The 16,134-nt window shown below is 50.0% G+C and overlaps 5 protein-coding genes across 5 annotated transcripts; 3 read left to right on the top strand and 2 right to left on the bottom strand.

Moving 5' to 3' along the window:
* Positions 1-2,024: 2,024 nt before the first annotated feature.
* CYME_CMB077C (similar to mitochondrial inner membrane protease IMP1) lies at positions 2,025-2,561 on the bottom strand (the record flags this gene model as incomplete). The annotated part of the gene is made up of 1 exon (XM_005535120.1): positions 2,025-2,561. The coding sequence occupies one exon, from the start codon at positions 2,559-2,561 to the stop codon at positions 2,025-2,027; it is 537 nt and encodes a 178-aa protein (XP_005535177.1).
* A 249-nt stretch (positions 2,562-2,810) lies between these two features.
* On the top strand, positions 2,811-3,296 carry CYME_CMB076C (similar to histidyl-tRNA synthetase; the record flags this gene model as incomplete). The annotated part of the gene is made up of 1 exon (XM_005535119.1): positions 2,811-3,296. The coding sequence occupies one exon, from the start codon at positions 2,811-2,813 to the stop codon at positions 3,294-3,296; it is 486 nt and encodes a 161-aa protein (XP_005535176.1).
* Positions 3,297-5,998: 2,702 nt separating this feature from the next.
* Positions 5,999-7,084, top strand: CYME_CMB075C (unknown transporter; the record flags this gene model as incomplete). The annotated part of the gene is made up of 1 exon (XM_005535118.1): positions 5,999-7,084. The coding sequence occupies one exon, from the start codon at positions 5,999-6,001 to the stop codon at positions 7,082-7,084; it is 1,086 nt and encodes a 361-aa protein (XP_005535175.1).
* A 132-nt stretch (positions 7,085-7,216) lies between these two features.
* On the bottom strand, positions 7,217-8,311 carry CYME_CMB074C (hypothetical protein, conserved; the record flags this gene model as incomplete). The annotated part of the gene is made up of 1 exon (XM_005535117.1): positions 7,217-8,311. The coding sequence occupies one exon, from the start codon at positions 8,309-8,311 to the stop codon at positions 7,217-7,219; it is 1,095 nt and encodes a 364-aa protein (XP_005535174.1).
* Positions 8,312-13,247: 4,936 nt separating this feature from the next.
* CYME_CMB073C (similar to ribosome assembly protein RRB1) lies at positions 13,248-14,675 on the top strand (the record flags this gene model as incomplete). Its single annotated transcript, XM_005535116.1, has 1 exon — positions 13,248-14,675. One exon carries the CDS (start codon positions 13,248-13,250, stop codon positions 14,673-14,675), a length of 1,428 nt encoding a protein of 475 aa, XP_005535173.1.
* Between the last annotated feature and the right edge of the window lie 1,459 nt (positions 14,676-16,134).

Below are 16,134 nucleotides of genomic sequence, written 5' to 3'. Positions count from 1 at the left end.
CCAGGGGTAACCTGAGGTTACGAAATATTAGTCTGTTGTAGCTAGTCAAGTTAAAGTGTCGGAGTGCTTTTGTGCGCGATTAGTCAAGAGGATGAAGAGGTAGGAGTTCCAAATCTCCTCCCACTTACAGTATCAAAGATCCACGGCACGGTTGCTTCTTCTAGAATCTCCTGAATATAAGTTGTAAAGAGGCATTATCAGACATTTATTCATTATAAAGGGCGTGCCCACCATCTGCAGTACATTCATGTGAGACTAAGATCGAAAGTGTTCCACATGGCTCGCTCGGAAATTCCTATCAAAGTTTGGTTCTCGTCTCGCGGTCTTTAACAAAGGCTTTTGCCGGCATTCGCAGGGACAGCTTCTTTTCCTTTCTATGGTCTCCTGCTCTAAATATGTTGGTCTTTACTTTCCCCAGTTCCGATTCAGACAGTCAAATGACGCTGGTAGCAACGTTAAATTCCCTGTCTCCCTGCTTCCACCTGTTGTTGACTCTTTCATGTACAGGAGGATGTTTTTTCTATTTAGGTACCAATTGCCGTTTTCAACTTCTTAAAACACATCCTCGGTGAGCTCTTCGCAGTGGTGGGACCTGGCTGCGTTCGGTTGGTCCCGTACGTTCACCACACGTACTTCCCCAAGTGCCGACATGCGACTTGTGAACGCTTGCTTCATGGCTCGGTGCATTTCCGTGGCATGTATTTAAGACTTCCACAGGCGCTTCTCTCAGTTTCCAAGTTCGGTACCGTACCCTGCTATCACGAGTTTATTCTGAGCGACTCCCTCGGCGAATATTCTAGTCGCTATACTTGAAAGCGCAATCCGTTCTATTCTAGGAATGAATTGTAGAACTCGATATTGTCCATGATGAAACAAGCAACGGAAGGAAAAATCCTGGCTGGAGAAATAGAAGCGGAATTTCGATTTGTCAACGCTCGCTTCACTGAAGGCGGAGACGCACGCATTACTGGAAGCGATTCTTGCGACGACTGAGATCCGAGTCCAAGTTACCTGCGCTTGCGAGCAGAATTGACCGGCGCTTCTAGGCGCACACATCCTGAGAGGTATCATTCTCCTGTCGAATGCAGTATCGCCGGTCGCCGCAGAGAGGGACCGATTTTTCTATCTAACGGAATCGATTATTCGTCGTGATAAGTTCAATGAGACTTCGCTCTGAACTTGTGAAGAAGTCGTCAAGGGACACTGTTGAATTCTCTTTCCTAGACGACACAGCAGCGCAATATGTTGCGCGCTAGAGTTGCCTAAACACAGAATGATTCAAGACTTGAAGACTTCGTGGATTGACCATGCTACGTGTAAGGAAAGGGGACGAGCGAAGGCTTGGGCATATGAACTGGATAATGATATCCTTTATGTTACAAACCCTTATTAGAAGGTAGCGCTTCATCTTGATTTCGTGGACATCGAGTTCCATCGGCAAAGAGTCGAAGAGGCCTCCGTGGAAAGACTTCCGTAAACTGTAAAACCACATTTTAATTCGCAAGCCCTTATTCCTGCACTCGAGTCACGAGGCTGCACATTTAAAGAAGTTCTGAAAGCTTGAAAAGCAGGAGAATAGAGCGCAGTCCAGTGTTCCATTAGTCCGAAACCGGTGGCGAACTGCTCTCCCGCTTCGAGCAGCACGCTGAGCAATTCCTGCCGTTTCCGTGCGTGTACGCAGCCCAACTAGATTCAGTGCTGTTTTCAACCGTCGCCTAACTTGTTGAAAATTTCTCAGTACAGTAGCTTTCTAAACGACTGCGCAAGTAATATCGAGGAAGCACGAGAGGATGGAGCAACATCGCAGTCATTGTGATATGATTCCTCGAGGGTGGGAGTTCCTCGCGATCGCAGTATTCTTCTGCAACGAGCATAGAGGGTTGATTGCCGAAAATAAACCAACTTTAAAGGAGCAGCGTGCGCAACTTGAAGCAGATACCAGGATGGTGCAGAGTGCGACACAATGCAGTTTCCTTTTCGCTCGCGACGCTTCGCGGAGACGATTTCCACACGGCGGTATCGTTCTAATCAACACGTCCCGCCGCATTCAATGGCAACACTCTGCAGAGAACCCGACCGCGGATCAGAGAAACAGATACAGGACCATACTGGCGAGAGTCTGTACTGTTTATCGCGTTGTCTCCCTCGAGCCATACATGGCCGCTCGGAACCCGAACAAAGCTCCCGTATTCCGTTCTTTCAACGATCTCAGGATGAATTTGAAAAACTGCTTCGGCTGTAGCTTGTCCTACCACAAGTTTGTCGCCCTCCAAACCGGTCACACGCTTGCAAACGCTCATGTTTGGATTCAACGGCGAGACAGCAACTACGATGTCTTTTCTCTTTAGTTCTCTGAACCTCGGAGTGAAGTGTTCCATAATAACGACGTCCCCGTTTGCGCTCAAAGTTGGCAACATAGAAGGGCCCACGCAGAGCATGAGCTCGCCAACATTTTTCTGGAAAAAATAAACGGCGGAAGCCAGTTTCAAAAGGGACGTCGCGTTCTTTGAGAGTTCCGCCACACCTTTGAGTAGGAAGAAAGCCACACCTTTAAGGGACATAGGGATGGCTCGACAAGCTTATATACCTCTCCGGAACGGTTCCCAAATATATTTTCTCATTAAAAAAACAGCAGCGTTCGAAAAACTGCACAACGACAGCACCAAATTCTTTACCATGTTGGCATGGAATGGAATTGCATGCTCGATCAAGCGCGTAAAACTGGCTAGGCAAACCGTATTCAAAATGGTAACTTTTGGTGTTTAGACAGACGCTCCAGTTGGTTCTCTGCCACCTGCCGTAAGTAGGATATGAGGGCAGTGATTCAGCGAGTTGCACAGGCTTCGGTTTCAGGCGGTGGAAAGACGGAGTCGATCGGCCGCGGCCTCTGTGTTTTCGTCGGTATTGCCCAGGATGACACCAACGAGGATGTCGACTTGATTTGTCGCCGCATAGCTGAGGTTCGGATATTTTCAGACGGAAGCAGCGGTGAGGGCTCGAAAGAGGAGCGCGTCCGCTGGGCGCAAAGTGTCAAAGACACTTGCGGTGAAGTGCTTCTGATCTCGCAGTTTACGTTGCATGCTGTTTTCAAAAGCAACAAGTCGTTGTCGTTTCACCGTAGCATGGCCCCCCGAGAAGCAAAGGCCTTTTTTGAGAGAGTATTCACGACCTTGAGAAGCAAAATGCCCAATCCCGAAGCCGTGAAATGTTGTGTGTTTGGAAGTTATATGAACGTTTCCGTGGTAAATGACGGACCAGTAACCATCTTGGTGGATACGAAGCAACCCAAGTGGTGAACACTCTGAATGAGATGCTGACAGAAACTGCTGAGCACTGTTTTACAGAACGAAAGATCAGGATTTCTTTCTCAGCTGAAAATATTCAACGGACATCATAATGTTTTCCGCATGAACGTTCGAGACGTGAATGAGACGATATTGATTTCGTAAGCCACTCTCCGAAGCGAAACTTGGCACCCTGCTTCTCTGCGAGAGCGAGATTGAACCAGTACCAGCTGCAGAAAGCACCATTTCTCCGATTTCGCAGAAAGATTCGGAGTCGTAGAAAAACAATATAAACCTCTGTTTTTGGAGCAACACGTGAACCAGAATCCGCTCCGTCTATAGCACAAGATTGTCAGGATCGATAGGATAATATGAAGTCGATCAGAGGAACCTCAAACGGTCTTTCAGGAAAACACGACATTGAGCATCCTAGTTTCGTGTCCGGGAGAGAATACAATTTCGTGGCATCGAGACGCTACACTCGTGTTGGATTAAGAAAGGAAACTGACATGCGTACTCTATTCTTGCCATTCATTTTTTCCGAACTTTTGGGATGTACATGCTCGACATCCGATAAGCAGCGATAACCGCGTGAGGATTCGCAAGCAGTCGAGAATCCGCGGACGTCTTTCCGATGTGATGCCTCCGAGTCTTTACCCCGGGAATACTTCGCATGACCATGATCACAATGGTTCGCGACGCGCTCGAACGCGGGCTAATAAAATAGCCGATATCGTAAAACATTTCGACGCGTACGTGCCGCGGCACTTCTCTTTTGCTTACACGTAGCATGCCTAGATCACGCATTCTTCAAGTCTTCGATCTTTCTGTTTCAGGGCAACTCGCGTGCGCAGCATGTCGCGCCCCTGGATTGACGAGGAAAAGTGCTTGCCAAGACGCCATCCTTCGACTGCTATTTCACAAGCTCGTGTTGCAACTTCACTGGGCTGTTCACGTCAAATAATCGATCGCGTTCGCGAGAAAAATCCTCCTCTCTTTGTGGCTATCGACGAAACGGCTTTCGACAACGGCACCACACATCTCACTGGGTATGATGCCCAGGGGCTCCCGCAGTTTCCGTTTGCGCGGAAACGGGTCCCGGACTCGGCCTTTAGTCATTGCTGTGATCTCCCCGGGTGAAGCGTGCGTCACCTGGTTGCACGAACGGAGCGTAGATGCATCGAAACGTTTCGAATTGTTCTTCAGTCTCGACCTTGCTTCCGGCTCTTGTTTCATCAGAGATAGTATTGCATTCGACGAATCCTTCATCGAATGGAACAACGTGTGCTCGCGTGTGCGCTGGACAGAAAACGCACCCCTGGAATCGCTCACAGCAAGCCCGTGATCGTGGGGTACCGTACCAGACGACCAAACAGAGGGGGGCACTGAAGAGAGCCTCCTGTGCATGTCAAGGGCACATACCGACGGATGAAGCACGCGTTCGCGCGCTACGTGGCGGCGCTCTAGATAGAATATGTGGCGGAAATGTGAGGGAATTTCACCATAAGCAGGTGTCATCCCTGCGAGAGGCGCACCGAGGCCGTAAACATAGAAAATGAGTGCAGTAAGCGATAAATAGATTGCAACGCCTGCGTGCGCATGAAATGTGCGGCCAACAGTCGGAACGTGCGGAGCCTGGACAGTAACGCTGCCATGAACCTCCTCCGTCTGCGGACAACAGATGCCGAGGGAAAGGGGAGACCGACGTATTCAAAGAAGGATATAAGGGAGGGACGAAGGAACTCGTCACAAAGAACCCGGCAAAAGCCTGTGTTGATGACAGCGAGAAGACGCTCATGCTTGATTGTGTGTGGCCGTGTTACCTCGCTGGAACTCGTTCCGCTCTATAATGCCATGGATGGAAACATTTCATGCAGTGCATGTGCTCTTCGAGTATCGCATGCCGCAGCGCATCCAGTGCCATTTAGAGCTTTTACAGCGAGCCCGATTCTAGAAGGCACGCTTGGTCGATCTTAACTCTATTGCTGGCGCTGATACGAGTCAGGAGCTTGTGGTATATGTAGGTTTCTGCGGAGGATCTACGGTTCCTTTCCTGAAAGCCGGGTTTTCGCATTTGCATGTATAGAGGATTCAGAGAGGATTCATCAAACTTAAACCATACAAAGTAGCGATTTGCACAGCCTGGAACGAGCTGGTTTCTGCGTCCCACAGGTTTACTGTCATACGGACATTCCGTTGGTCGAGAACAGCAATCTGTGGCTTCCTGTGAGAAGCGATTCTCGCACGGGATAAACGCTGGCTACCCAGATCGAAAGCAGCTCAGAGCGGAAAAGTTTGCCAGAAATAAGCGGATGAAATAGCGGAAATTGACCGAAAATGTCGGAACTCTAAAGCGAGTTAATGCTCAGCAGGGAGCACAAAAGACCTGAGCGAGCAGCATTCAACGTCAACTCTGATTTAGCGGCTTTCTCCCAATGAATGCTACTTTCGTAACGAGCGTCTTTCGAGGAAACGAGACCGCTCTTTATCCCTGCGTTGCCAGAATCCTCGTCAAGTTCATGGAGGCTACGTCGACCAGCGGATTGATACAGTCGAGGCGAGCCACAGAACTACTCATCCGAATCCCGCGAGACGCCGTGGTCCACCTAGGTGTCTAGTTAAATTTGACAAAACAAGTTTCTTCTGTTTAACGCAGCTCGACCATGACGCAGAGCACTGAAAACCTTGGCTAAACTTCACTCGTATCTTGGATCATGGCTTATACCCATCTGTATGGGATTCTGTTACTTATTGCCGTTGCCGTTCTTTGGGTGGCGTCGAGTGAGCTTATCCAAATAGTATTTCGGGAAGACTCATTTTCAAAGCCCGTTCTTTACAGCTACCTCTCGCAGTCGCTGTTCGTTCTGCTTTTTTTGGTTCCTCCTTGTAAATTTGGAGCTGGGCAGCTTCAAAACGCAACGGAGACGGTTGTGGAGAGAGATTTTGTGTTCAGAAAATCTGTCGAGCCGGGAACGCGTGATTTTGAGACAGCTTCTCAGAACCTGGGGAACCAGCTGTCCCTTCAACAGGGGCTTGCTGAACGGCTTCGAAGCTGTATTGGAGAAACGCTCCAAAGCAGCTGGAAAATTGCTCCATTCTGGTTTATGTCCAACTGTCTTTACAACCTTAGCTTGACCTACACTTCAGTTGCGTCATCGTCCATCATTTCGTCGCTCTCGTGCGTGTTCGTGCTCATCTTCGGCTCGCTCCTCAAAGTTGAGCGTTTCGGCAGGCTCCACATCCTTGCTGTCGTGCTGAATGTTGGAGGCCTGTGCTTGGTATCTGCGTCCGATGCGTCTTCTGCAGGCACGCGAACAGCGCTGGGCGATGCCTTAGCGTTCTTGGGCGCCATACTTTACGCATTTCAAACTGTTCTTATTAAGAGACAGTTTGCACTGCAGCATGAGCTGAAAGTGAGTCGTTTTTTAGGGTCACTCGGGGGAATATGTCTCGCATTCGGATGGCCGATCGTTCTTATCTGCCATTTCTGCAGAGTAGAAAGCATCGATTTTCCCCCTCGGAGGACGTTATGGTTAATGCTTACCAACGCTCTGGTAGGTGGCGTTCTGAGCAATTACCTGTGGGCGCTTGCCATTTGCTACGCTTCTGCTCTGGCGGCGTCCTTAGCCTTGTCGCTGACAATTCCTTTCTCGGTCCTGGCCGATGCAATCTTAAGACGCACAAAATATGGCTCAATGTATTTGCTCGGGGCGTCTCTCGTACTCGTTGGATTCCTCATGGCTAATTTGCGCAAACGAGACTCTCAAGATCGACAAGACGGGATCACTTCAATGGAGTAACGCAGCGGAAAGCGGATACGCACAACGAAATGCAATCATAGTTCCGAGCACGTACGTGTTTGAGCAAGTTCGCGATCAGCTGACGCATAATCTATGATGCTTGGACCAGCTCCTGTCGATACAATAATTGTATCAACCCTGATGAACAGCAGCTTCTCTCTGACTCAATCTCGAGCCGGAATCAGATAATTTTTCAGAATCTAGGCTTTCCGCTTGCCTGACTTTGACTGGTTCTGGATGTTCCTCGTGCGCAGTTTCTCGGATATCCTTTTCAGTGGCTGATTCTCTGAAAGAAGGCGACGCCATCTTCGCGGGACTTGTATCCTGATTGTCACTCTGCGATGATGCAAGATGCTGTAATAAACTCAACCGACGCTCTGTCTCCAAGATCAAAGATCGCAAATTCTCGCTCTGCAGGAAAAAAGGCGTCCCAAGAACACCAGCAAGATATGTTCTCCGCAGCCGAGTATTCTTCTTCTTGTCATATTTCTTGAGGGCTTTTCGAAAGCCCAAATAGTTCACGGCAGCATAGTTTTGAAGAAGCACGAGGTCATCATGAAGTCTGTAAAGTCTACGCGATAGATTTTCAATATCTCTAAAGTGGAAACTTCGCTGAGATTTGCATAAAACGAAAAAATTTGCCGTATCTCTTTGTAAGATCTCGCTCCGGATAATTAAATCCTCCAACTGCTCAAGGAAGAAATCATTAACCTTATCCAGCTCTTGATGAAGCAAGTCAAAAAATCCGTGGCTATCTTGTTTTCGCGGGATGCGCTCTCTATTGACCTGTTCCAAAAACTCCAGAGGTGGTGCATCCGAAATATCGGTATCTGAGTCAGAGTCAGCAGTGCTTGAGACTGGCGGTGAGCACGACACCCGCACGCGCTTTTTTGAGGCCCCAACGTGCCCCTGGATTCTGAACTCTCCAGTTCGCGCAGCACACACCACCGACTCGCCCTGGTGCTCCCCTGGTGGGACGCTGGACTCGGGTACGAGGGCACTCTCGCTGGGCCCCTGCGCAGGTTCCGCTTCCGCGGCACTATTTGCGTTCACGCCTTGTTGCGTAGCCTCAGAGACAACCGTGATCGCCTTTTCAGCGCTTGGCTGCTGGCAAAAGCTTACTTCATTTTTCAGTAGTTTCTTCAGGCCCTTGTAGTCAATGAAGAGACCCCTCCACTCAGCGGGGGCCCTTTCGACCGTCTCCCTCAACCTCTTGCCGAATTTCATAGGATTGTAAAAAGTTCGGACGTTCGACAGGTGCCGCGCGCGACAAGCGTTTACGGCGTGTCTATGCTGTAAGTGAACCACAACTCGCAAAAAAACACCCGAATCCTTAGAACCTAAAAATAGATACACCGCAAAAGTCAGCGATCCGTATTCTGGACGACTGTGGCTGCAGAACCCAATCGACAGCATGCGAGCGCATCTCCCGGATCCACAGACCGGAATCGGTGCGCGACGCGCCTCTGGCCGTCCGAGTCTACTAGGGTGGCAAGGATACATGTGTCCATATTCTCGCATGAACGCGCATCCTGCCAGTACCAGGGACGAGACCTCTGCTCCCTCACAGAAGTACCTACAATACACCAGCACCGAATTAGCCTTCCCGTTTGAGGGAAACGCTTGCTTGATCCAGCTACCTTGAATGTACCCGGCGCATCGTGGATGCTTGCGGCGCTCCAGCCGCGATCGCTTCATGGTGGTAGAACGGCTGCACTGTGCGCTTTCAAGCGCATCAGCTCGAGGTCTCGTGGATCCAACTGCCGGCTTGCCACAGCGGGATGGTGTGCCGCTTCTATCACCAAGAGGCTGCTCGTAGATGCGCGAGTGCTCGCACACATGAATGCTTGCATGCATATATAACCGAGACAAGCGTGTACTTCACGGTTTTTCTACTGAATGAAATTCCATTTTCGGGCTGGATTGAAAAGGTTAGTCTCATGCGTGGAAAGGTCTTCGCTGTAGTCGTTGCTCGATGCCCATGATGTTCGGAGTGCTTGTTTCCTGGTTCGATATTGGTATTTTCACGACATAGAGCATGCGGACAGCGCATGTCGGACGCCTTACATGCGATGTGTCTTCTATTCTGGCCGCCCGTTGATGCTCTTCAAAGGCCCAGCAGCCCTGAGTATGGAGAGTCGCTGCTGTAGGAGCGCGTCAGCCGTCACGCTTACGCGTGCGAGGCAAACGCAGGTCGAACGCGTGCTTCGAATGGAAAGAGCTCCCTCGTAGTAATGAGTGGTGCTGGGTTTCTTGCGGCTCCTCTAAAATTGTGATACTTCCATAGAGATTCAGCTGCAGCGGGACGAAAATCTGCTCCGTAAAGTGCGCTAGTGTGCGGAAGTATTTTTAAGCATGCCCAATAGTACCGGGAACAAGATCATCTCCGAACAGTCGATATCCGATCTTGGGAACGGTTGCAATCAATGACTGATAAGTGCTATCTTCAGCGAGAGCTTCAAACAGTGAGCCCACTGTACTCTGATGAAAGTCTTCAGACGAAAGCGAACTATCAAAGCTCCTCCGGAGTGTTATTTTGCCTCAATATATTGAAAAGAGGGAACGCACAAAGCGGCCGCTGCATACGATCGGTGGAGCGATAGTTTCAGTTCTTTCCAAGGTGAACTAATACCCATTCGCGGACAACTCCCAGTCTCTTTCAACCGGCCCACTGCTATCGTTTTCATCTTCACCTCATAGACTTCCGCCGGGAGAGGCTGCCGCACAAAGTTATACCTCCTCAGCTCCTCGGGTTCCGTCTTCAGCAACGCACACCGTCTGAAATTGATAGCGGCATTGAAGTCTCGGTTCAAGAATTTCATGCGTTTTTTTTGCCTCTCGTTGAGCACAACTGTGGCGGGATTCCTCGAACACGTGCCGTCTGCGCCATTTGCTGCTCTCTCAACACTCCGTGCTTTTCTACCAGCGAAGCGCTCCGCTGGCTTTTCTTCATCTCGACGTTCTGAAGTGTGCACCCCAGCTCATCTCTCGGGTATTGTATTTCTTCAAAACGAACACACTTCTTCATGCCCTTAAGTGAGGATCTTCACGGATCAAGAAGGACTTGCGGAAGCGAGACGACATGTGCCCTGGTGTGTCACCGTGTGCTGAACGCTTCAGCGCTTCACCCAATGGAGCGATGGTTACGTTTCACGATAGAAAGCGCTTCTTCGATGGGGTTTAGTCACGGAGAGCACGGAGGAATGGCAAGCAGACCTATCCGGATAAAATCGGCAGAGGCTCGATCGCAAGGGAATGGTAAAATGTCACGCTGTCCGATAGCAGGACTACGCTTGACATCAGGGAAAAGTCTTCAATGATTCAAAGAAGAGGGTGCTGTTGCATGAGCCTCCACCACGAGCGAAACTGAGGCCGCCAAATGAATCCACTGCATCTAGAACAGATGATGATGTGATCGTTCTCTTCGAGTTAGATGATACACACAATGGGTGCCCTGCTCCACGAACGCCCATATACGCTCCGACCGTGTCGTCCGAAGCAAGTCTCATCGACTGAAAAAACAAACCGACGATCTTCTGCTTTCTACGGATCGCGTCGTGCCAGGAACACTATAGTTCCGATTTCGGTGGATGATGGCCGCGCATGAACTAGGACTCGTTCTTTGAGACTGTATCCCAGTGTTCTAGGATCACACGAACAAGCTTGTGGGAAAGAAGGACGCCTGTGGCAGCCATTATCGCAGGTTTTGCTTTCCCTAACTCGATCCACGGGTTATTTTCTAGCATCGCCACCAAGTAGTCGCTGGAAATATCGCTTTTCGACGCGGAGTGCATATACTTCTTTCTTTCAGTGCTTCTCAACCATCTGAATATTATGGTATACGTACCTGAAGGAGGAATGCAGCGATCCATGCACGGTTTAGTAAAGAATGTAACTTACGGACAATCCGACCTCGATATCTATGGTATCTTGCATAGTCATTTCGATCACTCTTTGTACGCACCGCAGCGCGGGTGCGACAAAATTGAGATGAAAACTCTAAGAAGATCGCAGTCCCACTCTTTTTGTTTATTCGATCCCGATTTTGAGAACTCTGGAACCATTGATTCCTATCTTACCCGAGAACCGTGTATTTCGAGTGAAATTCGACTTGAACATTTTAACCTCAAGATACGTAGGCCCTGCGTTCTTGACGCTGGAAGTCAGAAAAATTTTTGGATTGAATTCGCCATACGGTTTAGCAGGTGCTGGCCTCTTGTCGGGACGAATAAGCTCTGCGGGAAGGGTGATTTTCCGTACTGTTAAAATTACTGTTCCATGTTGTGGCCGATTTAGTAGGTGCAATAAATATATAGACTGGAACGCAAGTACTCCGCGCCTTCGTTTGCGTTGAAAATGAAGACCAACTGTTCTGCACTGCTGGAAACTTGTGAAAACCCATTTTGATTCTACACTAAACAGTGGAAATTTTCATGTTCCGCTTCGAAAAATCGATCGCGTTCGCTCTGCTTCGCCTTGGTCATCGTGTTTGCATACTCCAAGGCCTAAGATGCAGATTGACGATGGTAGATGCTCCGCATATTCAGATATTGCGTAAAAGGCCCTTCATCCATACTCTCCCTACGATGTTTCTGTTCGAGAGAGAGTCCAGGACAGGGTTTCAAGCTCGATATTCGTGTTGGATTAAGAAAGGAAACTGACATGCGTACTCTATTCTTGCCATTCATTTTTTCCGAACTTTTGGGATGTACATGCTCGACATCCGATAAGCAGCGATAACCGCGTGAGGATTCGCAAACAGTCGAGAATCCGCGGACGTCTTTCCGATGTGATGCCTCCGAGTCTTTACCCCGGGAATACTTCGCATGACCATGATCACAATGGTTCGCGACGCGCTCGAACGCGGGCTAATAAAATAGCCGATATCGTAAAACATTTCGACGCGTACGTGCCGCGGCACTTCTCTTTTGCTTACACATAGCATGCCTAGATCACGCATTCTTCAAGTCTTCGATCTTTCTGTTTCAGGGCAACTCGCGTGCGCAGCATGTCGCGCCCCTGGATGGACGAGGAAAAGTGCTTGCCAAGACGCCATCCTTCGACTGCTATTTCACAAGCTCGTGTTGCAACTTCACTGGGCTGTTCACGTCAAATAATCGATCGCGTTCGCGAGAAAAATCCTCCTCTCTTTGTGGCTATCGACGAAACGGCTTTCGACAACGGCACCACACATCTCACTGGGTATGATGCCCAGGGGCTCCCGCAGTTTCCGTTTGCGCGGAAACGGGTCCCGGACTCGGCCTTTAGTCATTGCTGTGATCTCCCCGGGTGAAGCGTGCGTCACCTGGTTGCACGAACGGAGCGTAGATGCATCGAAACGTTTCGAATTGTTCTTCAGTCTCGACCTTGCTTCCGGCTCTTGTTTCATCAGAGATAGTATTGCATTCGACGAATCCTTCATCGAATGGAACAACGTGTGCTCGCGTGTGCGCTGGACAGAAAACGCACCCCTGGAATCGCTCACAGCAAGCCCGTGATCGTGGGGTACCGTACCAGACGACCAAACAGAGGGGGGCACTGAAGAGAGCCTCCTGTGCATGTCAAGGGCACATACCGACGGATGAAGCACGCGTTCGCGCGCTACGTGGCGGCGCTCTAGATAGAATATGTGGCGGAAATGTGAGGGAATTTCACCATAAGCAGGTGTCATCCCTGCGAGAGGCGCACCGAGGCCGTAAACATAGAAAATGAGTGCAGTAAGCGATAAATAGATTGCAACGCCTGCGTGCGCATGAAGTGTGCGGCCAACAGTCGGAACGTGCGGAGTCTGGACAGTAACGCTGCCATGAACCTCCTCCGTCTGCGGACAACAGATGCCGAGGGAAAGGGGAGACCGACGTATTCAAAGAAGGATATAAGGGAGGGACGAAGGAACTCGTCACAAAGAACCCGGCAAAAGCCTGTGTTGATGACAGCGAGAAGACGCTCATGCTTGATTGTGTGTGGCCGTCTTACCTCGCTGGAACTCGTTCCGCTCTATAATGCCATGGATGGAAACATTTCATGTAGTGCACGTTCGATGCGGTTCTGGCGTCCATTTTGACTGCGTGCAGCAGCATTGGCGTTCGCCGGCAGACTGAGACGCTATGCAGCGACGTCCATAGTTTGCCTTTCGACTCTATTGCCTAGCTCCGAAAGCAGCATGCCAAAAGGTCTCCGGCGAAAAGGAGCAGCCCAGCGGAGCAACTTCCCTTCGACGAGCGCGAGCAAGAATACCTCCTGCAGGAGGAAGACAAAGACTGGCACAGGTTCTGTGTATACGGAGTCTACGGAGACTGTTTATGACTTGAGCGTTTATAAACAGCTGCATCGGCTTACCTTGGAGTGGCCCTGTCTCTCTTTCGACTGGTGCCGCGTCCCCGAAAACTTCAAGGACGACGGTGAACTATGGCTCCTGCTAGGCTCGCAGGCACGCTTTGCAGACGCGAATGCTCTTTATCTCTTGCACTTGAGTGGACTAGCTTTAACCGCAAGCGACGGATCGAGCAGCAGTTCTGGCAGTGATTCTGAAACAGAAAGTGAAATCGTAGTTGACTCGAGTGATCTCGAGAGAGCGGATGACCGATCCACAAGGAGGCGACGACCGAAAATCAGCGCTGTAAGGATACCACGTGGTGAGTGCACGAATAGGGTCCGCTGCCTGCCGCAGGCGCCACACGTTGCAGCCTGTTGGGGGGAGTCTTCCGGGGTGTCAATTTTCAACCTTGCCGATGCTCTCACCGCGCTACCTCCACAAGCGGCGGATACGGTCCCATTCCGCGAAGCCTTACCAACTGAACCCGTCTTTCGGTTGCTGGATAGAAGTGGCCAGGAGGGTTTCGCCCTGGATTGGTCGACGCTCCAAGTCGGTATGCTAGCTGTCGGTGATATATATGGTCAGCTCGCTATCATCCAAAGCAACGAATCGGGCTGGGCAATTTTGCAACCGAACGGTGACAGGATGCTTAGATTACATGGTGCTTCAATCGAAGATCTTCAGTGGAGTCCAACGGAGCCGTCTCTAATTGCATCCTGTTCATGCGATCGTTCCATTAAAGTGCTCGATCTTCGGGCCGCGAATCGTCCCGCTATAGAACTGACGGAAGCCCATCCCTGTGATGTCAACGCCATCGCATGGAACCGCCGCTATCCAAAGCAAATCATATCAGGGGACGACCAAGGGCAGATTCACGTGTGGGACCTGCGGATGAGCGGCAGTATCGAAGGTTCGACGCCTGTGGCGAGCCTCTCATACCATAAGGATCCGATCTATTCCCTCGAGTGGAACAGAATCGAGCCTTCGATGTTCTGTGCGACATGTGGCGACGGCTCCGTTAGCATCTGGGACTTGTCGCTTGAACCACTATTTGAGGAAGACCCGGCAAGACTAGACCGGAAGTGTGACGGGTTGGCATCGTCTGACTCTGTAGATGACATTCCAGCGCAGCTACTATTTCTGCACGAGGGTTTGAAATCCGCGAAAGAGGCACATTGGATTGAAACATCCTCCCAGATGGACTGCTTGGCGGCGCTGGGGCAGGTTGGCCTTCATATTCTTCTTCCCTCGAATATCTATGCCGAAAACTCATAGACCCCAGCTGGCAGCAGCATTTGAGGATGTAAAGCATGAAAGTGGCAGTCGATGCCGTAGCATCGGGGAGTACGCTACAGTCTTGGTTCTGCATTGTACGCATTCAATCCAGTAGCGTTTGGGAGCTTTGCTTTTTGCAATGAATAAAGAGCATTGAGGGCGAAGCGCTTATCAGTCCCTGTGCCACAAGAGGTGCAAGAGCTCGATTTACAATTCTGCTCTATGATATGAATTTCAACCGTTAACAGGACAGCTCCGGGAGGCGTCTGAGTGAAACCTTCCGCAGCGCTCATTCATCCGAAGACGCATACTGCATGGGCTCCAGCACGCGTTTCAAGCTGTGAGTGATACGCTCTGTGGCCACAATGTGAGAGTGCCGGAGCGAAATACGTGACCAGAGTTGTGCTTCGAGTAAAACGAAGCCTGTTCCACCGTCCTGTGATTTCCAGTAGAATTGCCAGCGTTTTCATCGCAACCATCTGTAAATGCGGAGCGCTGAAGGGGAGGCATCAGCTCCCTTTCGTTGGCAAGGATTGATTGTTCGATGCGTACTAATCAACTTGTGTAAATGCTCAGCATCCGCTTACGAGCAGGATGTGGCATGCTAGGGACGGCGGCATGGACATGGAGTGCGTTATAGCCCATGCGACCGCAGTGCTAAACCCGTTTAAGATTTAAGTTAACCACTGAACAGCTCGCTCCATTCCGGACTTTCGATGTTTCAAGGAACTTTTATACAGCCTTGGCATACAACGGGCTACAATTAGGGCTTGGGAATTCATAAGTACTTCGAGGGATCTCTGTTCGCTCTCGATGTTGCTCCATCGATTTTTGCAGCTGAACTTTACAGCGTCACCAGAATCAAGATGATTTGGAATGCATTCGACCGAGCGTTCGTAAACTGACTGCTGTCATTATCCAATTCATCGTACAAACCTCCGGCATTCTTCTTTCCTAACGTGCAGTATGCGCAAACATCGCATTTCTGAATGTTTTTGATCTTTCTCTTTCATCTCAACTCGTGGGTGCAGCAAATTGCACCACATTATTGTACAAGAAAGAATTCAACACTACTTTTTACATGCGCTTCAGCATAACGATAAACGTTCTAGGAACATTGGGAGCACACATATCTACCCACGCGCAGACTCCTCCCAGTCATTTTGACCGGCAGCATGCTCTCCGCCTCAACTCCTTGTACAATTCGATCCAAGAAGGGCTGCTCCACAAAGTTCGTCCGCGTCAGCTCTGAGGGTCTCGTCTTCAGCATCGCACATCTCCTGGTGTTAACGGCGGCGGTTAAGTCGCAGCTCACGAATTACACGCGTTTCTAGCTACTGCTTGTACGCACCAGTGGAGGGATTCCTAGAACTCATGCCCTCTGTGCCACTACAGTCTCGTCATCGTCCCTTTGGGCAAAACTTTTTTTCTCGACCGCCTCCCTTTCAACTTCTTTTCA

The sequence above is a fragment of the Cyanidioschyzon merolae genome, chromosome 2 (genome assembly GCF_000091205.1).
Source record: "Cyanidioschyzon merolae strain 10D DNA, chromosome 2, complete genome".
Lineage (NCBI taxonomy): Eukaryota > Rhodophyta > Bangiophyceae > Cyanidiales > Cyanidiaceae > Cyanidioschyzon > Cyanidioschyzon merolae.
The sequence above is the reverse complement of the archived record's forward strand: the minus strand, read 5'-3'. Positions and strand labels throughout refer to the sequence as shown.